At 35.1% G+C, this 24,102-nt stretch overlaps 2 protein-coding genes across 4 annotated transcripts; both read right to left on the bottom strand.

The window, feature by feature from the left end:
* Nucleotides 1-1,407: 1,407 nt before the first annotated feature.
* On the bottom strand, nt 1,408-4,185 carry LOC125061692 (glutamine--fructose-6-phosphate aminotransferase [isomerizing] 1-like). Its single transcript, XM_047667240.1, has one exon. The coding sequence runs from the start codon at nt 3,927-3,929 to the stop codon at nt 1,905-1,907; it is 2,025 nt and encodes a 674-aa protein (XP_047523196.1). The 5' UTR covers nt 3,930-4,185; the 3' UTR covers nt 1,408-1,904.
* Nucleotides 4,186-5,149: 964 nt separating this feature from the next.
* On the bottom strand, nt 5,150-23,897 carry LOC125061738 (elongation factor 1-alpha 2). Of its 3 annotated transcripts, none has more exons than XM_047667317.1 (11): nt 23,752-23,897; nt 22,257-22,458; nt 21,159-21,308; nt 19,620-19,839; nt 18,604-18,749; nt 17,308-17,440; nt 16,294-16,409; nt 12,800-12,889; nt 9,420-9,540; nt 7,466-7,632; nt 5,150-6,208 (listed from the first exon to the last, which is right to left on the bottom strand). In XM_047667317.1, exons 2-11 carry the CDS (start codon nt 22,428-22,430, stop codon nt 6,137-6,139), a joined length of 1,389 nt encoding a protein of 462 aa, XP_047523273.1. In that variant the 5' UTR covers nt 22,431-22,458; nt 23,752-23,897; the 3' UTR covers nt 5,150-6,136. The 3 variants fall into 3 exon arrangements, with proteins under 3 accessions (XP_047523273.1, XP_047523272.1, XP_047523271.1); XM_047667316.1 differs by having other exon boundaries at nt 23,687-23,769; XM_047667315.1 differs by lacking the exon at nt 23,752-23,897 and adding an exon at nt 22,937-23,170.
* Nucleotides 23,898-24,102: the final 205 nt, after the last annotated feature.

The following is a 24,102-nucleotide window of genomic DNA, read 5'->3' as shown; positions in this document are numbered from 1 at the left end:
AATAAATATTATAAATTATTTTCATTGTGTAATAAATTGAACTATACGTGAAAATAATTTGACTGTATCAAATCTGTCATAAAAAATGTAAATACGAAGCCGGCTCTTCGGGTTTATTTGTTGGTAAAAACAAAGTCGGTTTAAAAACACAAAACGCTCTCATTGCGTTTCAATTAACCCTTCTTAAAATGGTAAATGTAATTTAAATGTAACCTAATATAATTGTGAATATTTTAATCAATGAGCAATGTGCTCATGGGAGTTGTTGGATTATTACTTATTTTTTAGGGCAGATACATTTCTAGGTTATTTTATTAATTTTTAGAAAGCATTTTACGACCGAAAACTTATAAATATTGAAAACTGCGTTCTGTTAAGCTTTACCAAACTTTAAATTATTGTTTGATGAAGATGAGATAATTATATTTTAATCAATACATACTTTTTATTTCATAATTTTTGACAAAAAGATGGCTACTTATGCCGACTTCTAATTCAAGAACATGAACATAACAGCTGTATTCAGTCGTTTGTTAAGAGTTAATCGTTACTAAGGGAGCGTTCAAGTATTACGTAACGCAATTTTTGTAGATTATTGACCCCCCCCCCCCATGTAACTCGTCGTAACGTTTTTCAGTACCCAAGTACAGTACTGTACCCAAGTATAGTAAAACGTTTCGTGACCACCTAGTGACTCTTTAGTTACTATTATGTGGTGTAAGTCGAAAAAAATATTAACAATAACGCGAAATTTAATCCCCGCCCCGCATCGTAACGTTTTACAAAAGGACCAAAAATACGTTACGTAATACTTGAACGCTCCCTAAGTCATACTAGTAGGTAACTAAATGAGCTTACCATATTTTAAAACGAAACTCCAAAGCTTCCGCTTTCTTAAATCCACTCCTAAATAAACTGAATAAAATATTTCTGTGTTTATGATAAATTAATAGACGAATTTTCCCACGAACGTCCATGTTTTTAAAAAAAGAAAACAAAGAAAAATAAATGTAAAAGCAACTTTATTATTAAAATAAACTTATAAACAATTAACATTTTTAATAGTAAAAGATCTTTTGCAAATGGAATAACAAAATTTTGACTAGCAACTAACATTTGAATTTAGTTTTAATAAAAATATGATCGATTTTTTTACTGAATCTCACTAACGACAATCGATATACAATTAAAATAAAATCTTTAATATTTTAAAAGCGTCAGGATCAGTATTTTTATATAACACGATTGTCGAAAAAAATATTTCCGCCGATAAAGGCAGTGAGATAAAATTATCCCTAGGCCAATCATTAATAGATTGCCATTGAACGTTCCTTTTCCTCAAGTACATAAAAGATCACCCTCACTAATTGTAAATGTATAAAAGTTATATAAAAATATATAAACATCAACATTCTAAATTATTTATTTATACGAAAATTATATACAGGACCTAAGAATTATACTAGGAATAATGTATAATCTCTAATATCTAGCAATTACTTAGACACAATATAGGAGTATTACAAAATTTCTGGAAATGGTATAAAATATAAATCCAATGGGAACATAAAAATTAATCACAAACATGCAAATATTCCATAGGCCAATAGAAATTGTCAAGCCAACCTTGGACAAGATCTATCGTAATAATTTTAACCGGCCCGATATTGAGTAATTGTGGCGGGAATGTGACGCAACATAAAGTTAAGATTTAATTCAATGGAATGATTGTTTAAGCTAAAGCTGTTTTATGCAATCTTTAGAAATATCAAAAAATTATCTCTGCACTGATTTGTGATTACGATTATGTCGTAGATATCTATCATAATTAATATATACAAAAAAATAAACTAATCAACTCTAAAAATATAAAGTAACTTGTGCATGAGAGAAATAACTTAAAATCATTCTACAGTTACAGATTTAGCAAGATTTCTTGGACAGTCAACATTACATTCTCTCAAAACGGCTATATGGAATGCCAATAATTGCATGGGGATAACAGTAAGGACTCCTTGAAGACAGTCTACTGTCTTTGGAACTTCTAAGACACGGGATGCTAAGCTTTTTGTTTCAGTATCACCTTCTTCACACACGACGATTGGACGTCCCTGGCGGGCAGTCACTTGTTGCAAGGCATTCATGCATTTTGTATAAACCGGGTCACGCATAACAATCATCATAACAGGCATAGAATCATCGATCAGCGCCAATGGCCCGTGTTTCAATTCTCCAGCCATAATACCTTCACTGTGCATGTATGTCAATTCTTTGACTTTCAAGGCTCCTTCTAAACAAGTGGCAAAGTTATATCCACGGCCCATAATCAAAAGAGACCGCTGACGGTAGAGATCTTCAGCCAGGGCCTTCACTTTATCATCTAGTGCTAAGACCTGTTTAATCTTTTGGTCCAATTCATGCAAGCCTGCAATTATATCAGCCCTTCTCTTTTGGAGAGAAATTCTGTCTTCACTTATTACCAAGGCAAACATAACAAGGGATACAAATTGTGAGGTATAAGCCTTCGTTGAGGCCACACCAATTTCCGGACCAGCATTAATATGTACACCACAATGGGACTCACGACAGATTGAACTACCAACTGTATTTGTTATTCCAACAATCAGAGCTCCATGACGTTTGCAATATCTTAATGCCATTAAAGTATCTGCAGTTTCTCCAGACTGTGAAATAAAGAAGCACACATCATCACGGAATACTGGTGTATTTCTGTCCAAGAAATCTGAAGCCAATTCAACCATCACAGGCAGCTCTGTCAACTCTTCAAGTAATTGACGAGTTGCCACTGCACTGTGGTAACTTGTTCCACATCCAATTAGCATTAGTCTACGGCAACGCTTGATTTCTGGAATATAGTCTGTGATTCCTCCAAGTGTAACAGTTCCGTCAGCAAAGTTAAGACGACCCCTCATGGTATTTACAATAGACTCTGACTGCTCAAAAATTTCTTTTTGCATGAAGTACTCATAATTTCCTTTCATAATTTGTTGCAATTCCAACTTAAGTGTGAAAATCTCTCGTTGATGAGGATCAGTGCTGCTTCCAGACATACGGTGGATACTAAGGACACCACCCTTTATATGAGCTACATCATCATCTTCAAAGTACAGAACTCTGTTGGTATGTTCGATAACAGCAGAAGCATCAGAGGCAAAGAAGTATTCAACTTCCCTCTCTTCTTCTGGTTCAAAATGAGCATGGCTGTTAACCCGAGGTAAAGAAGGAACTACGCCACGAGTAGCCTTGTTGTTATTGTACATAATAGGTACATGGTCACTTGATAGACGGCGTCTTGTTTTGATACCAACAAGTAAAGGACTTCCTCTTCGTGTTGCAACACATTCATTTGGAAAGTAGCGGGATTTGAAGCATAATGCAAAGGCACCTTCTAGCTGCTGAATTACCTGTTCTACCAGCTCTTGGAAACTGTAATCCTTGTGTTGACTATAAATGTGATGAACCAGCTTAGCAATAGCTTCGGTGTCAGTTTGGGATTCAAAACAATATCCCTTATTTTCTAGAAAGGTTTTTACTTCCTTGTAGTTGGTAATAATACCATTGTGAATGACAACAAAAGCATTGTCTTCTCCTGAACGCTGAGGGTGAGAGTTAACAGCACTTGGTTCACCATGAGTGGCCCAACGGGTATGAGCAATACCACAGTGGGAATCTACACATTCTTCAACTGCCAAGTCCAAGCATTGTTGTTGAAGTAATTCTTCAAGAGCTGCTACTTTGCCCTTTTTTTTTAAGACAGCAATATCTTTCTGGTCAGCGGCGTCAATAGCGACACCAGCAGAGTCATATCCTCGGTATTCCAAACGTTTCAATCCATTGACAAGTAATTCCAAAATTTCACGCCGACTCTTAGGTGTCAAGTGATTAATATATGCGAAAATTCCACACATTGTTACGATAGAATGTTTACGACGACTCGAGTGCACTAAACCACAACCGACGAGAGACTGCGAGCGATCCGCAACCCGACTGTTATTGAAGGCCTTTGCAAATGACTCCTACCACTAATATGTTACTTTCACTTACGGCAAAGCACACGTCATCATGTTTCGTTATCGTTGCTTTTCATTGGTAAAATAAATATCAGTAAACACCGGCGAAACAAGTTTTCTTCCGATCAAATATTATACAATTTACAAAACACCGCACAGTGAACACGTATGCCAAATGTCAATGTCAGCCCTTGTACAAGTGTCAAACATGAATCAACAGTAATTTTTTAAAGCTTCAATCGTCTTTGACATCTGGTGTAAAGAATTAAGAAGGTTTACTATTATTATACTCTGTATGCGTTATATTATACGTTTCGGAGCATGTAGAAAAAATATTATTTGAAAAAATCTCTTGAAATTTAGCCAATTTTTTGGCCCCCTTCTTATCTTCAGATTAAAGGTGAATTGTTCTTTTAGATTTCACTTACGTGTATTTAAGGTAGAATTTTTGTATGTGCCTACCTCTAACTTAACATATCGTTTCTACGGTAAGCATAGAGGCGCCGTTTGCTTAGGGCGAGCCCTCATTGATGCGTTGCTGCAACGTTTCCCATATTATTTTTTATACATGCCCCATTGCACCGTTGCGTCGTCGCGCGCGACGTTTGAACGAATCGATGGACAAGAGACGAAGCAGGGGGGAGGGTGATCGCTATTTCTTAATGCTTTCAGAGGAGATATCCAGAATCTTCTATGGTTTCTAAGTTTAATTAGGCGGTGGCGTAAGAAAATCAACAAAAGAACACGTTTGTGTCTGTAATTGCGAAGGCTGCGACGCAGATGCGACGGCGTGTATACTGTATACCCTCTTTCGTCGCGATGTCGTGCGTCGGCCGTCGACGCAACGCAGATGTGGCACACAATGCGTCGTTCCGATGCAACAACGCGACGCAACGCAGTAGTGGGGCCTCGCCCTTAAGAGGGAATATAGTTGTTTTAATTTCGCAGGTTCAATACGTGGGTGTTAAGTTTTACTTCTTTCATTTAATTAAATCATCGGTATCTCTAATATGTAATGAAGTTTATAATTAAGTACCTGTCTAAATAGTTTAAATTAACTAATTGAATTGTTTCCTTAAGTATCGTATTAACTAATTATAGCTAATTAAAACACAACATACCAGTCGCTTCTTTATTGGTTTAATCAGGATCAAGGTCTTTACAAAAATTATTGAAAATATTAAGATACATTTAGCTTAAAAAGAGTTTCCAGTTGTATCCGTACCTACATACCTATTCCAAGAAATTTTACAATCGTCAAATTGAACGTTTAAACCTTTACACTTTCTATCTAAAATATGTAACTGAATATACAATATGTTTTTAGATAAAGTCAACCTAGGAACAAAAATCACTTACAAAGTTTCAGACATCTATCAAAACGTTTTAAACGCTTAATTATTATACCCTTAATCCAACTATATAGCTTTGGTTAAACCATTGCCTTCATTTTCTACTCTCTGATGTTAAAATCCCTACAATCCAACATTCAACACCATCTATGAAAATAACATCTAATCTTAAATGTACTTTTCCAAAATTTGTCAATGAAATGTCAATAAGAACGAGTGAACGAATCAAGCACCACATTACAGCGTGATTGCGTCGTACCTTTATCAAAATAAAATCACTCTCAGAGAACGAACAAAATACGTTTATGTCAGAGTGGTGAGTGAGGTGAAACGGTTTAAAAATTCAATTATACCAACATCTTTCCTCCTGAACTCTTTGCGATGGGAAATTATTAAGATATAACGAGCCTTCAAGTACGGAAATTCAAACATAGAAAATAACTTACGACTAAAATTAAAAAGACATAAACTTAGTACGTATGTGTAACTAAAACGAACGAGTATCTTATGATAAATGCAAGAGTTGGAAACGTGAGTGATGTCACCAGTTAAGAAGCTCCTACGGTGTGAGTGGGACTCACGACTACGAGACAACATCGATATTGGGATTTTGGGGGCAACCGATTCATCATCTGCCGGCTGCTCGGGGGGCAACATCCAATTGGGGGTTAAATATGGGGGTGTGGGGTTAAATGGGGCAGCGTTGCAGATGACACACACCGGCCGCTCTACGTGTTTTAAGCAGCCCAATAGTTATTTTTTCTTCTGGGCCTTCTCGGCGGCTTTGGTGACTTTACCAGTGGTCACCTCCTTAAAGGTCACGCTCTGAAAAAAAAGAGGAATATTGTTATAAGTTATAACCATTATTAATGTTAAGATACACGCCCTTACGACATATATTAAAACCTATTAATGCGTTCCTAATAATGTTTGACGCATAAAATGAATATAGATACAAAAATGGGACTAAGTCCGAAATATGAATCCCATATGTGAAAATTGAATACATTTTTGATGTATGGAAGTCGGACTTAGCATCCACAACTTGAACAACGAATATAAAGGACTCTAAAAGTTATCCCATTAAAATTTAAGGCGAATCACTAATAACAAAAAAATTTTTTCCAATATATACCTTTTATTAAAATGTTAACGTATTAAATAAATTAATAAATATTAGGAAATATTGTTGTTCGTTCTTATTTCGAGATATACTTGACAGATAAATTATGAGTCGAATTAGAATTGTCAAGTTTCACGTTCTAACCCACATTCATTCGAAAAATCATCAGTAAAGTAAAATACACCTAAAACCCTTAGAAGGGATTCTTCACGTGATTATAAAGGTTAAGATCCATTTCTAAATCCTAAAAACCCTAATAAAGGTCGCCATAGACGGACTGCTATATTGGAGGCGCGGTCGAACACACGGCAAAATATGATGCGAGTTCATTTACAAGATGGATTTCGATTAAGAAACACTTCTTCTTGTACTACTATTACGCAAGCATAGGCGTAGAATACAGTATGTGGGGTGCGTCCAATACAACAACCAATATTATAATAATATATAAATTATATTTCATTCTTTCTATCCCCAGCTGAGAAAAGAAACTAAAAACAACTACTTTAGAATGTCCGTGGTTTCATTTGATGAATAGTAATTTAAGCCATAAAATCCAACGGACAGATTCCAAAATGAGGAAGGGATTGGTACACAGCGGGGAGTGGGGAGGGAGTAGCGCGTGGTCGGCAGCAACCACTTGTAGCAGTCCGTGTATGGTGGGTCCGGCAGCTCTAAGCAGTTGACCGCACGGCGAATCTCGACCGCAGAGCGACTGCTCCGACCGCTCAGGAACTGCTCGAGCGGTCCGTGTATTGCGGATATGAATTTAGTATGGAAACTGCAAATCTCCTTGCGTTTGGCGACCGTTCTAGAGCAGTCGGTATCAGCTGCAACTTGCGGTCCGTCTATGAGAGGGATTACTAGTTGCGAGGTATTAATACCTGATTAACTAGGGTTATCAATGTTGTTCTAGATTAAATCTTTTTATACTATCCTATGGAAATCCAATGTATTACCTTGATGACTCCCACAGCAACGGTCTGACGCATATCACGCACAGCGAAGCGTCCCAGCGGCGGGAACTCCTGGAAAGACTCAACGCAGAGTGGCTTTGTCGGCATCAGGGTGACGATGGCCGCGTCACCAGACTTTATGGACTTCGGCTCCACTTCTGTGGTTTTACCTGATACACAAAAGTTCGACTTAATTCTGATAGGAATTCGGTACTTTCATTCGTTACTTCTGTGTGTGAGATTTCTGCATGTGTTTCATTGGTAAGGTATTCTAATCCGACGCCATTTCTGTTTCGCCGTGAATTGAACCATGTTTCTTAACCAATGAGCTATAGAGGCTCTTTGTTAAAACATTAGAATACTAACTATTTGTCTTTAAAATAAAAATAATTTATTTAATTAGAAGATTTCCTGATTTTTTTCGAATTTAAATAAATTTAATAGATTTCCATAGTTTAAAAATATGATTATCGATGCAACATCCTGTTGTAGTTGACATATTAAATTATTATTCGTAACATATAGTATGTTTAATCCTCGAATATGGAAGATAAACAAATCCTATTTTTAATCTATGTTTAAATTGTCTTGGTTGTTCTGTCTAAGATTGACACTCAAGAAGGCAAATAAACAAATACTTTTTGAATTTCTTACTAAATTAATAAACATAACTGTTTTATGTATAAAGCAATACAAACGTGCTTTTCTTTTAGCTTTAGTACGATGTTCTGAGAATGTCAATTACGGCCAAAAACCTATAGCTAATAATTTATAGCTGTAATTTTTTAAATAACAGAACTATATGGTAGCGAATCATACAAACGTGGCCCCCACACTAAGGACAACTCTGTTTTATGGGTGACCAGGGGTTTTAGTCAAGATGCTGACCCGAAATCAAATAACTAATACATGGTACAGATTCTTTGTAAGCTCAAACGCAAAATAACTTTATTCATATATGTAACCAAGTACACTTATGAACGTCAACAGAAAAGATGTTAATTTGATTCTAAATTTACATTTACCACCATTTAATTTGATCTAATATCTAATCTATTTGCAAAATAAATAGCCACAGTCTTAGAATAACATTTTTCTTTGCTTCTACTTATGTAGTCTTAGTTGAAGATCCGACTGTACCAAAAGTTTGTTTACTGTTTTTTTTATTATGTCTGACACCCCTGTATATAACATTTTTAAAGACCTTCACCTTCTAAAACAGCATCATGTAAAACTAGAATGTAAACTCGATTTTTAAACTGGTTTCGCAAAAACAACATTGTTTTATACGATTTTGGCACGTTTAAACTATACTACATGAGACAAGGATTTATAGGTATACTAGCGACCCGCCCCGGCTTCGCACGGATGCAATGTTGATACTAAATTCAAAGTGCTATAGAGTATAGGGAGAACCGCGGCCTCCGACGCGCTGGGTCCCGCAATTTTTAAATTTGTAATATCTACGAAAATATTCATTTAAATCATATGCTGTAAAGGGCCATATGGATCTATATTAAATCAACAATGTATTTAAGGTATTTAATTGGATAAGGATTAATGCTGTATTGGTTAAAATCGCTTCGAAAATTAGCCATAATTTGTCGTAAAAAGTAAATGACAAAAAATGTTATTGTGCGATATCCCGAAAAAAAATCTCAAATTATGATGTTTTAATTAATTTCTATCGTTTAAAGAGAATGCGCCACCACATTATTGCATGGTACATCATTACTGAGTGATGAAAATATGTAGAAAAAATTTTGGATCTGTTTTAGGTGGAGCCGATTCAAAAAAATTACCAAATATTATGAAGGTTATTCCTTAAAATATTCTGAACTGCAATTACAAACTATCTGTGGCTACAATTTAAATCGCCCTACCAAGTTACCGTTTGGCCCGGTCAGTTGGTTCGACTGGTAGACGATCATCTATTATATTGGAGGAACACACTTACCAGTACGACGGTCACATTTCTCCTTGATCTCAGCAAATTTGCAAGCAATGTGAGCAGTGTGACAGTCAAGCACCGGGGTATATCCGTTGCTGATCTGCCCGGGATGGTTCAAGACAATCACCTGAATACAAACAATAATTATGAAGGTAGATAAAAGATTATCTTAAATCTACTACTGCCTATAACTTAAAACTTTATTAATGCAATTTTTTTATTTTCTGCGCTTATTTGCAATCAGCCATAATGGTCTAAGATCCCGCTATACAACGACCTTCACCGAGATGCTTATTTAATGAAACTTATTTTATATTTAATTTAATATGTCAATAAATATAATCCATATGGGTTGCCTAGCAAATTTCAGTCCAGAGTATTTTAATTAATATTTAAAAAGAAATATTTTTTTAAACATTTCACCGGTATGATTATTAGATAAATTCTATACCAATCGAAAGTATGAAGCCCATAGAATATGCAAACGTTAGGTTGTTTTTAATCAATTAATTATTTATGTGTATATGTGTGTTTTTATGTGACACTAAAGTATATATACATCTTTAGTATAAAAGAAGGTTATATTGATACATATATAATACTACCCTGATTAAAAATATTGATTGAAAAAAGTTCAAAAAATTTACTACATGCAAATTATAAAAAACTTTTTTTTTTTTAAATATTAATTAAACATACTCTGGACTGAAATTTGCTAGGCAACCCATATGGATTATATTTATTGACATATTAAATTAAATATGAAATAAGTTTCATTAAATAAGCATGTCGGTGAAGGTCGTTGTATAGCGGGATCTTATACTATAAGGCTATGATCTGTTCTGTGGTGCTGTCATGTGGAGTGGCTTCCCATTCGAAGCATCTACTCATCTGCTGCCTAGAGCAACTGCCGGTCTTCTAGCTCTAGAATATGGTGACGTTTTAGTCGTCTCACACACTGTTCTATGGTGAGTTGGCGAGCAAGTTCGTTCGGGTGATAGATTAACCGTATCTTTGTATTTAGCTGCCAGTCTCCGGATTTCCTCATGGATTGTTCTCATTAAAAATGAAAATATAGTAAAATTACATTACAGTATTTCTACTTATTGTAATATTGTTTATTAACATTTTCATTTCAATTTAGTATTTAATAATTGTTTTTAATTATGTTAGTTAATATAATTGATGTGGTTCGTAATTTAATTTTTCTTGTGTTTTTTAACAGGCACTTTTTGTGCTACGACCAGCCAACTATACCGTATGTTTTAAATCATTCAGGGGACAAAAGTTTGCATTGAACAAACCACTTTTATTTGCGACTGTCCAAACGCATCTGTCAAAATTCTTTGACCGTTCGTTAGTTGGTGGTACAGTAGCTTAATCTTTGCGAATGAATTTCGTAATCTTTTGGAACATATTTCTGTTCCATAAGCACAATAATATATCAAAACTCTAATGGAAAAGCAAAACCCAACAATTATGTTACATAAAGTAACGCTCCTTTAACTGAGGAAAATTGTTAGATTCTCTCCAAAAGCTCGCATTTCAGTTACCACAGAGCCTCACTAGGTTGGCGATTGGTAGTTTGGTATTGTTTGGGTTGGTATAATAGCCAACATACTGGTCAGTATGGTCAGTTTAAAGATAATAAAAAACTTGTTAGTTCTAAAGATGGTTTATATATTTATAATAACATGTAATACATATGGAAATGGAGGATATCTCTGACTTCATTAGATTGTTTAATCCAGTGTTTACCAACGTGGGGCCTCAGACCCCACTGGGGATTAATTTAATTGTTAATTACTTACCCCTTTTCGAAAATTTCGTAAAATTTGAATTTGAGTTTTTCATTATATGTTTTGAAAACTTTGTCATATAAACGTATTATTTAACAAGAGAGTGTGTAAGTAAACAATTACATTTTTATTTACGAAATTATTATGTTAATGGGGGAGGAATAACAACTATCAGAAACTACTATAGAAACCAATAAACCGCAAATTTAGCAATTCCTTGGTAATTAATTAATTTTTGTAAATTTGACTAATGCTTGTCATAATAATAGCTCATTTCTAAAAGTTGAATAAAATTTTTGCTAATTGCAACATTAACACAAGGTTACCTAACAAATCGGCATTGGTCTCAAAAATAAAATGTAGTTGTTGCACAATTTGACCACTGTTCTAAATAAGCAACCAGTTATAGATTTCAAAACAAAAATAATTAGAATGCGAACTTAACCTACCTACTTGTTACATAATCACCCTTATTATCAAACGCGGACTAAACATTTAGTTTCCATGTAAAAAATGGCGGAAAAAAGATATTCTAACTTAAATAACTTCAGCTGATTAGGGGGCCTCATAGCCTAGCGTTCTTATTAAGTGGCAGCTAGGCGAGAATTTAATTTAAATTTGTTCTCGGCCTTTGGGAGGGTTGTGCGGTACCGGGCGAGTGTTTAAACCGTACATGGAGGACACGGACGAATTTCTAAAGACAAACACGAATTATAAAAAATCCTATACTTGACGCTGGCTAATGCACAAATCGTGCCAGAGCCATAAAAAAAAACGCGGACTAAACATTTATTTTCCATGTAAAAAATGGCGGAAAAAAGATATTCTAACTTAAATAACTTCAGCCGATTAGGGGGCCTCATAGCCTAGCGGTCTTATTAAGTGGCAGCTAGGCGAGGGTTACCGGGTTCGATTCCCGGTTCGAGGGCAAGTTTTAATTTAATTTAAATTTGTTCTCGGCCTTTGGGAGGGTTGTGCGGTACCGGGCGAGTGCTTAAACCGTACATGGAGGACACGGACGAATTTCTAAAGACAAACACGAATTATAAAAAATCCTATACTTGACGCTGGCTAATGCACAAATCGTGCCAGAGCCATAAAAAAAAAACGCGGACTAAACATTTATTTTCCATGTAAAAAATGGCGGCAAAAAAGATATTCTAACTTAAATAACTTCAGCTGACGTTTTTCGACGTAGTATTTTTATTTGACGTTATCTATGGTTATTTAATTGTTTCCCATAGACAACTGAAAAAGTATATCATATTCTAAGCAGGTATAATAGTTATTGATGAAGAATTTGATTCCTTAGTACGTTACGCTACACAAATTAAAAAAAATTTAGACTTGGTACTTTCAAGAGTATTCTTTAAGAAAATTAAAAATTGATGAAATCAATAAGATATTAATCAAAATACGACCATTTTATAATATAGAATAATTCTAACTATTTTATAACGTACGCAATTTAGTGTAAATTGCAATGTGTTAATTTCGCGTATGTTACAGTTAAATGACCATAAAATCCGACTCCTGCGCATCGAGTCATTTAGATTCTCGTGAAGTTGTGAATTATAAGTAGCTTACCTGAGCAGTGAAGTCAGCAGCTCCCCTGGGGGGATTGTTCTTGGAGTCACCAGCCACATAGCCACGACGCAACTCCTTCACCGACACGTTCTGTACATAATATAGAAGTCAATGCCAAGTAGACAATCAAAACTAATTTCATTTGTTACTTAAGATGTCATGTGGAACATGGTGTCGTGGTTGCAGCTCCTTACAAACGTTGTGTAAAACAAAAAACTTGGCGATCAAAAAAAGTGGCGGAGAGTTTATTGCCAGTTCTTCCGTTCTACCGATTTGAGAACTGGCAGTAAATGTAAAATTTGATGCATTTCATATATATATATATATTGACGTTCACAAGTTTACATTGTGTTACCTATATACATAAATGATTTTGATGTTTTGATTTTTTTTTTTGGAAGGATACTTGCTGTGTCAAGTATCATCACAAACTAACAATGAACGTGGCGCGGTCGCAACCGTCGTATCGTGTGTCGGAAAGCGGAAAAGGCCCTGCTGTTCCCGCCAGGGCGATTGTTAGTCGGGCCTTGGGGTTTTAGTGGGTTAAGGACCCTCCTTTTAGGTTTATAGAAATAGTTCACCATAATTTCTCGACAAGTGTATGAGTTATATTTTAAACGGTGTAGATAACAAGTTTTTTATTCGTTCTCATATTCGCAAGAATGGTTCGAAACACACTTAGAGAATGGCCCTTAGATATAAGTGGCTTTTGTGTAGGCCTAGATTATTTCTAATGATCTGATAACAATCGACAAGTGGATTAATACATCGTTATTTAATTTTTCTTCTACGTGATTCATTCGTTCGAACGATCGGCCAAGTTTCTTTCAGTTATCCACGATTTTTGACAAGTTACATTTTAAAACTCTATTCAAAAAACCAGTAAATAATTTAACTAGGGAGTGTACGATGTTTTTGGCAAAGTATTAAACGCTAAACTATAATACATTTGTGTCAAACCTTAAATAAAAATATTAGTGCCCCTGGTAGTAAACCCCTATACAACTGTCAGTTTTGCGCTAGTCGCGGCAAAAGCCTTTTCCGGCCGAATTAAGCACGCCAAAACAGCCCGAGCTGAGCTTTGAAGGCGTTTCAACCAACAGCCATTTAAAAAAATAGAGCTAATAGTTTTTAATACGAATTTATTCATTGAAAACTGTCAATAGTCATTCATAATGGGACCAATAAAGAACTTAACTGACATAATTCAATATAGCTTTTGGGTTTTTACAAAAACAACAAACGCTGACGCCAACACGTATCATGTTAGCTAATACTCAGCATAGATAACGCAATTTGAATAAGAAATTAATACTTTGTCATAAATTAGCATCAAGGAATTTTATTATTAATTTCATTATGGATACAGAGTATGGGCCGAGTTTGACGGCACTGTCATGTTTACCACACGGCTAACGTTATATAGTTATTGTATATGAATATATTCTTTTATCAACATTTTATTATAATATATCCATATACATAATAAAATAAATAAAAAATAAAACCACTTTAATTCCACATTAATTACAATTAAATTTACACATCAAATGGTGATGTTATTTTTACCGTTAACCTAAGTTAGTTATTTTTTTTGTTTCGTATTTTGAGTAGAGGCTTCCTCTTGAACTTTCCATTTGGATCTGTTTTTTGCTTCTTCTTATTTTTATGTCTTCACTCGTCGCTTTTGTGGTCTTCCCAAATCTCTCTTCCATGGTGGTCCCTTCCAACGGGTGGCTTCGTTGGTCCGTCTTCAGTCTGTATACTTTGCAATATAGCCTGCTCATTTCTGTTTGAGTTGAAGGCGTGGCCATAAATATAAGATCTATAGTCTTACATCGTATTATTTCTGACACAAAATTTCATAGAATCTCTAAAGAAGAAATCTTGATAGAAAAAAGTCCAATCGGCCTACGTCTAATCTGATTGTATCTTGTACGCACAATAAAAAAATAAATGTAATAATAAAATCTTGCATTCCGCCGTGATATAGGCCCCATAGATTTCCGGAAGACAAATACTGTACTTTCAAAAAAATATGTTTATTAATTTGACAACAATTCATTATGATGTTACATTTTAGTAAAGAAATACCCTTGCATGGTTCCCTCTATCTTAGGTTAGCTCTATCCAAACTTCGAAAAACGATTTCAAAAGTCACAAGGCCGTTCAAAATATCAATTTAATTTCATAACTGTTATGACCTATTTATAGCCCTGGTTGCATCTATTGTGTTTAGTTGATTAATATACCAAGGTTGTGCATTGTTCGCAAGAGAAAGGCTCATATCACAATATCAGTTAACTCTTAACTTAATTAAGGTATTTATTTCAATATTCTTGAACTAGCAGCTATTCCATTTCTCATTATTATTATTATTATTATTATTATTTACTTAACACACTGGCAGCTTTTGATAAGCTGATGCGCGTGTATTATGGGATTTGGAGAAACTTATCCAGTCTATTTTTAAAGGTGTTCACAGATGGTGCACTGATAACACTTTCCGGAAGCCTATTCCAGTCGGCCACTACACGGTTTGGGAGAAAGTTCTTTAGGGAATTTGTGTTGTGTTGAGTGGTCTTAAGTTTTAAAAAACTACCCCTCAAATGTGTATTTTCACTTAAAATAAAGAGCTTCTCAATTCCTGGAACATCATAGTGGCCAGTGAGGATTTTATAGGTTTCAAAGAGATCTCCTCGTAATCTCCTACTTCCTAAATCAGTAAGGTCAAGTGCTTTCAAACGCTCATTACATATTGCTTTGTGATAATGTTAAAGATACACGTGGAATTAAACTACTCTTTGGATTTTAGTCGATTAAAATTTCTTTATTAACAAAACACACCATTCGTACAGTACTAAGCCAATACGATAATGTCGATATATATAATATGTCGATAGTGTCGGAGACAAGGCAAACAACCTTGGCCTTTGCCGTCGCACATACACCATAGGCAGGGCCGGATTAAGAAGTCTGTCCACAATTTTTTTCAGTCGAGTTTTTCAATCAATAATTTATTGTGAAACCAAGTATTTAACAAACATAAAAATTAAAAAAAAAGTTGTTGGCTAGTGTTTACTAGTCGAAACTTAAAATCGGATGTCTGTATTGTGGAGGCCCCGGTGCTGTAGCCCCAGTTGCCCTCCCCTAAATCCGGCCCTGACAGAAACAGAGAGACCGAGCTCTTGAAGAACTCGAGTTGCTCACCACCCCTCCCAAGTGAAAGTAGGCCCACTGTATTTCCCGGCTTGTTTCTAAATTATTGTAATTGCTATTTGAAGTTTGTACTACTTGGGTATACGCTCTTTTAATTTTAATTACATGTATGTTTTAAAAAAAGGGTAAAGTGTTTTAATTTTTCAAAAAATAAAATGAAAAAATAAATGTGGTCGAAGCAAAAATTTTGCTTTAAGTTTAACTTTGCTGTACTCGCTCTGAATTAACCAAAGACTTAATTATTCAAAAGCTTTTATTTCTTATATCTACCATACCTTCACGTTAAACCCGACGTTGTCACCAGGCATAGCTTCCTGGAGCGCCTCATGATGCATCTCCACAGACTTAACTTCAGTGGTGATGGCAGCCGGAGCAAACACCACGACCATACCTTAACGCCACAATTTATTAAGCGTGTAGAACTGGTAAAAGTATTACCTATATATATTATTTAACTTAAACTAGGCTAAAGCCGCAAGCTGGCATCATAAACAATCATAACAAATTTGACGACTCATTGTTCTAGTGGTTAGTGCCCCTGACTGCGAATCCATGGGTCCCGGGTTCGATCCCCGGCTGAGACGAACATCGATGTGATGAGCATTTGGTGTTGTGCTTAGGTCTTGGGTGTTTAAATATGTATTTATATGTCTATCTATCTATAATATGTATGTATATCCGTAGCCAAGTACCCATAACATAAGCTTCACCAGCTTAGCATGGGACTAGGTCAATTGGTGTGAATTGTCTTTTAAAAAAAAAAAAAATGTGCGTGTACTAGTGTACACACGTAAGAAGTGAAACTTCCTTATGACCTTATTTTTCGAAAAATTATCTATATGCAACTAACTTTACAGAAATTGGTTAAATAAAGTTAAATTAGATAAAGTTTAACAAAAGGCTTTTAATATCACAGACTTGAATACAAATAATACAATTATTTCATTTTACCTTATTACCACTAAGATTATTACAGAATTTCATAAATTGTAATATAATTTTTAGTATCATTGTTATAGTTATTATAAATTTTTGTTGTAGAATCTCTTCGAATCAACCGTGGTAGGGACGAGAAAAAGACGCGCGTAACGGTCAAATGTGACGCGTAACCGAAACATGTGACGCGTAACCGAAAAATGTTACACTAAATTTTTTTCCAACCCCGATAAAGAAGTTTCACTTCAATAATAATAAACAATGGTATCGATTTTTAATAACAATCCATCAAAGAGGCGATACACATAATGATATCAAAATGATATCTTTAACGTGTTATACAACTAACTAACCTGGTTTCAAAATGCCAGTCTCAACACGTCCCACAGGAACTGTTCCGATACCACCAATCTTGTACACGTCCTGAAGAGGAAGACGGAGAGGCTTCTCCGTGGGACGGGATGGTGGTTGGATCGCGTCCAACGCCTATCACAAATTTTATCGTTTTTCAATAATTTAATACAAGTCATAAATTACAGAGAAACGGGTATTTGGACGTCTGGTTGGTTTCCACATTTGACATTAACAATATTTTTACAGATATACTTATACCATAAGTATAGTATAGTATATTATAGTATAGTATATTATAGTATAGTATACTTATAGTATAGTATAGTTAAAAATGCGTCCTTACACAGAAAGTCTCCACACATGACACATTGTATTCCGAATACCAAGACTATAAGCTGATGCATAGAATATTACATTACTCATTTAATTTCCATTCACGATGCTTTTTAATAATAAATGTATTTATTTGCAAGAATATCGTAAAAAAATATTATGGTGGTACAATATATACTTCGCATATTCTACACATAATGGCGTGCAAATACATAATTAAAAAAAAACATTACATTATATAATCATATGAACATAGTCAATTCTTATATCATTTATACACATGTTTAAAACACATGACACCCCTGAGGTCGTAGGTTCGATCCCCGGCTGTGCACCAATGGACTTTCTTTCTATGTGCGCATTTAACATTCGCTCAACCGATGAAGGAAAACATCGTTATGAAACCGACATGTCTTAGACCCAAAAGGTTGACACCGTGTGTCAGTCACAGGAGGCTGATCATCTACTTGCCTATTAGATAGAAAAATGATCATGAAACAGATTCAGAAATCAGAGGCCTAGACCTAGCGGTTGTAGCGCCACTGATTTATTTTTTAATTAAAACATAACACATTTATAAAAAATATATCAATTAGTCGTTATATCGGGGGCCTCATAGCCTAGCGGTCTTATTAAGTGGCAGCTAGGTGAGGGGTACCGGGTTCGATTCCCGGTTCGAGGGCAAGTTTAAATTTAATTTAAATTTGTTCTCGGCCTTTAGGTTGTGCGGTACCGGGCGAGTGCCTTAAACCGTACATGGAGGACATTTCTAAAAGACAAGCACGAATTATAAAAATCTTATACTTGACGCTGGCTAATGCACAAACCATTCCATGGCCATAAAAAAAATAAAAAAAAGTCGTTATGTTTTCTCGCACTTTCTCCACATTTTACCTTAATATATTTGTTTCAGGTTTTTTAAAGCAGTAAACTTAACTCGGTGTCGTAAAACTAAGACGCACCTCAATCAGAGTCTTCCCCTCAACCTTGCCTTCCTTACGGTCGATGGTCCACCCCTTGAACCAAGGCATCTTGTCAGACGGCTCCAGCATGTTATCACCGTGCCAGCCCGAGATCGGCACGAAGGCCACCGTGGCCGGGTTGTACCCTGGCACAGAAGTTACGTCATCATACATACATACTTATGTTGTGTATACATTCTCCTGAATATTGTATTGTCTACTTTTATAAACGTAAATTAATCAATAAAGCTTTTTATAAATTTGACGAATATTTATTAGATCCTAATCCTCGGGATTGATTTGCTCAAGTTCAAACAATTTGTATGACAATACTTGGCGATTAAAAAGAGTGGCGGAGAGTTTCTAGCCAGTTCTTCTTACCCGCTGTACGCCCTTGACTTGCGAAGTGGTAGTAAATGTAAATTTACAATTAATTTAACTTCTTTTCTGACGTTCATAAGTGAACTTATTTACCTATATGAATAAAGATATTTTGAGTTTGATTTTTTTTATAGAACGACCAGATGTTAAGTGGCATAGGCGCATGGACACTCTCAATGCAAGTGGGCTGGCAAGTGCGTTGTCGGCTTTTTAGAATTGATACGCTCATTTCTTTAAAGACCCTAAGTCGAATTGTTTCAGAAATACTTCAGTGAGTAGCATAGTATGTATATAATTGTTTTTATGTGAAACTGTTTTAGGACGCATCTAATAATTTATATTTCACTTGACATTTTTGTTTCGAGTATAGCATATTTGGTTTTTTTAAGATTTTCTTTCTATATGCGCAATTAACCCTTGCACGTACGATACCGGGATGTCGGCAAAGAAGTTTAAAGTAAAAGCAAAACTTGCCGCGTTTCGGAACAAGCAACAATGTATAATGAACTTAAATTAAGTCATGAACAATGTTGTTCTGAGATGAGTAATAATATATAAAAACTGCTTGGAAAATAATTAGTTTTTTTTGTTACAGGAGGCAGACGGGCAGGAAATATATTATATATTTTACTTACCAATCTTCTTGATGTAAGAAGAGACTTCCTTCTTAATTTCCTCGTATCTCGCCTCATGGTAGGGTGGTTCAGTGGAATCCATCTTGTTGACGCCAACGATCAATTGCTTCACTCCCAAAGTGAAGGCGAGCAGGGCATGCTCACGTGTCTGCCCATTTTTGCTTATACCGGCTTCGAACTCTCCGGTACCAGCGGCAACTATCAAGACAGCGCAATCCGCCTACACAAACAAAAGGTAACGTCAAATGTAAAATAATTTAAGCGGCAAGTATTAAAACTGAACAATCCGCCAGAATGTGTTGTTGAAATAATAATAATTACTAGTAAAATCGAAAATTGGAAGGGTATTTTTTTTAATGTTCTGTAACATTTATTGTTTACCATAATTGTTATGTATTTTAGAAAAGATAGCTTGTAACATATACTGTAGATGCCGCAGCCAACTAGCTTAATTAGCTGTTCAAACTACAAAGCTCTTAACTAAACAGCGTCGTTTAACTAGCGGCCTGAAAGATATTCAGCCAGTTGATCAATCAGCTAGACAAATGACTTGGATCGATGACGTTTCATTACCTGCCTAGCCTGTTGACTGTTTAATTAAATTTAGTTCCACTCTCAAACTCTTCAAACTGTCAATACGGCTTCGGTAAACCACAACTTCAATGGTGTTTTCCAAAGTTTAATGAAAAACAACAATACAATACAATAGAAGAGTGAATTTGACTCAAGCAATTTAATTTTCAAAGCAATATTATTCTGTCAGATGTTTCATCTTTTATTTCTGCCTCATGATCACTCTTTTGTACGAATAGTTTAAGGCCTAAGCATTAGCCAGCCAGTTTATTAAATGTTGTTACAAACGCTACGGCTGAATATCTTATATCTTTCAGGCCGCTAGTTAAACGGCGCTGTTTAGTTAAAAGGCTAGGCTGTTAATTGGACCGCTTATGCACTTCTTGCACTTTACCCATAATATTTCTTTAGTTTTTTCCTTACTGGAAGAGATCGCTTGTTAGCCCGTTGCATCCCTTATAAGGGGCCATCAATAAAGTACGTCACACGAATTTTAGGACTTTTGAACCCCTCCCCCCGTCCTTGTCACAGGTTGTCACATTTTTATAACCCCCCCCTCCTGATGTGACGTCACACATTTTTTAAATTTATCTTGAAATCCTTACCATTCAAAATTCTCGTGAATTTGAGTGTCTCACTTGCATTACCACGTCGCTCTAGAAGTTAAATGACGTTGCATGAGAGACTATCGCATAGCGAGAATGCTAAATTATTAATAAATATAGATCAAGTTCGTAAATTTTTAAAATTTTTAATTCACATCCAAACTTTGCGTTTTAGTATTTTAAATTTTAGCATGTGACGTCACAAAAGTATTGACCACCCCATGCCCCTTGTCACACGATGTCACACTTCGGTGATACCCTCCCTCCCCATTAACGTGTGACGTACTTTATGGATGGCCCCTAAATGAGAATCACCAAATAAAAAATCTCGCATTGAAATCCCAGCTAGTTTGAAATTTACCTGAGAGGTTCCAGTAATCATGTTCTTAATGAAGTCCCTGTGGCCAGGAGCATCAATGATGGTGACGTAGTACTTCGCAGTCTCAAACTTCCACAGAGCAATGTCAATGGTGATACCACGCTCACGCTCCGCCTTGAGCTTGTCCAGTACCTTTAGATGTACCAAATAAATATTTAAAATATATATATACAACGCGTTGTTTTGCCATGTATATTATTTCTAGGAAAAATGTTTTTAGTTCAATGAAAATAACTATCTACTATAATAAAAAATAGGGGTTGATCGTAGATGGATAACAATTAGGGGTTGTATGTTGTATCATAAAAAAGTTAAAACAAAATTTTTTTTTCAAAAAAAAAAATGGGGTGGACGCCCCGCCCCTTATGACTTAGGTTTGAAAGATAGTAGCCGATTCTGAGACTTACTGAATATTCATCAGAATCGGTCGAGCCGTTTCGGAGGAGTATAGGAACGAACATTGTGACACGACAATTTTATATATTAGACATAACTCCCACTTGATAATTGCTATAAGGTACAGCAGATCCGTTAGGATTCTACTAGACGAGAAGAAACATATTTCCTACTTCAAACCGTGTCGCGTAGTGACTAGCCTAGTTACAAAACTCTTTTCGTCCTTGTCGCGCTAAAGTACCCCATATAGGCACTTCTTCTTCAGCATTCTACTCTCATACTTCTACCGAATCAGAGTAAATTTTGAGTTAATTTTGTCTTATAAGTGAGAATCTATTTCAATAAGATTCATGATGGAATAACTTTTTTTTTTTCGAAAATATTTTTTTTTACGATTTATAGCAAAAACTAAAAAAAATATAGCAATATATAACTAAAATTATAGCAAGCAACTAGAAAGCATTCCCTGCTATTTCTCTATATATTCCAATATGTAATTTGTAATTATTGGGCTAGAAATTATCAAATTTTAATAACGCAATTAATTTTCTGGTCCTTTTTTGTACTTATAAAACGTATTCTAAATTTACTAAATAAACTCAATATTTCTAGTTCCGCCTAGTGTCCAGTGTACTAAATAGAAGAAATAACATCTGGTGCTGTTGCAAGACAAGATCTACATACCCAGGCATACTTGAAGGATCCCTTGCCCATCTCCTGCGCTTCCTTCTCAAACTTCTCGATGGTACGTTTATCGATCCCACCGCATTTGTAAATCAAGTGGCCCGTGGTGGTAGACTTCCCGGAGTCCACGTGACCGATCACCACAATGTTGATGTGAGTCTTCTCCTTACCCATTTTCTCGGATTATCAACGATTTACCTGACTGAAGAAAGCATTTTATAAATTCTTAAGACTTGCAAAAGCATTATTAACTCGCGTAACATCGCAAAAGCCTTGGGAAATGGGATCTTTAAGAAAACTAGTATTTTATGAAATATATATCTATATATATATAAGTAGATAAAAGACTAGAAAAGTAACTAAACACGCGTAGAATTATGAACCCCAGCCTCCATTGGAAGAAACGCAACGTGGACAATTTTTTAAATTATGTATAAAAGTAGGAAATAAAAATATTACGTCGTTCTGCAATTCCTGATTCTATTAAGGAAGAGCCTTGATTGAATTGAATTAACCTTACATTCTCTTAAAACCCTTTTATAAAAACAAGGAAATACGCAGCTTACGAAAAAGACACCGCCCATTAAATATATATATTTAATATTTTTATTCTGCAAATGTATATATTTACAGCCAATAACTATTTAATATTAGGGGCTAGTTAAAACGAAATAACCTACCGATGCTATTAAACACTTAAAATCACAAATTGCAATCTGCTTTGTTAGATGCACTATTCGGGAATGCACTCGAGAATGGAGGCTTCGATTGATCCGAGCAAATCTCCGGGAGAGCTCCACGGAGCGTGCGCAGGACGTCCGGGACGTCGATACAGCCACTATTTAGTCCAAATATAGAACATATAGGCTCTGTTACATCATATACTTAGGTAATACGAAGTTATGACGCAAATACTTTAAAACGCGTACATTTTCTGATACATATAAGATGCAAGTGCATTGTGAACTAATAATAGCGCATCTAAAGATATATTTGCTATTAGACAGTCCTCTTTTTGTATAGAAATTGTCGCGAAGACGTGGCATATGTCTACCGGCACGGCACATGTTTAGCCGGCTTAGTGCTTCCATTTTGTGCACTATTGTTTGGCTCTTTTAATGCAGAAATATGCGTCAATTTTTACACTGAATTACGATAGATAATGATAAAAAAATAAAATTCAAGATGTTCGAATTGACCATATAAATGTCGAGAAAATAAAAAATACACGAAATTCACTATAACGCAATAGGATCTTAGAATTCTAAAATTATTATTTGTTAATAGAAAAATAAATCAAAGAAAACAAAACAAAAAATTGCGTAATTCAAACATGCGCAACTTTCTATGCTCCAACAGAATAAACTACAACAGTTTATCAAATTAAAAAGTGATACTTTAATTTTATTAATTATATTGATAGAACTCACCAGAGAGAAAATCTGTGTACATCCACTACCCGATACGCAATATAATGAAAACAGAAAAAGCTCACCTTTCAGTTCCGCAGACGCGAATTTTCAGCCAGTTTTTCAAGCATGCGCTATGCTCGTCTCCCGGGAAATGTAATCAATAATATCAAGCGATATCCTTAATTACGTAATTGTTAGTAATACTACATATTTAACGGGAAATATTTGTATAATTAAATTTTAAATTTCTAAAGTTTGTTTTTATATTAATGTGGTAGTATAAATTAGTTTATTAAAAGAAATAGCTATAAGAAAAGCGCCAAATGCACGGATATGTCAGTTTTATTTTTTATCTATCCATATTGCAACCAAAGAGTATGTAGCTAAAGAATTACAAAAGAGGTTGTATATATAGTTAGCTCACCATTCTTTGA

Source organism: Pieris napi, chromosome 24, assembly GCF_905475465.1.
Source record: "Pieris napi chromosome 24, ilPieNapi1.2, whole genome shotgun sequence".
NCBI lineage: Eukaryota > Metazoa > Arthropoda > Insecta > Lepidoptera > Pieridae > Pieris > Pieris napi.
The sequence above is the reverse complement of the archived record's forward strand: the minus strand, read 5'-3'. Positions and strand labels throughout refer to the sequence as shown.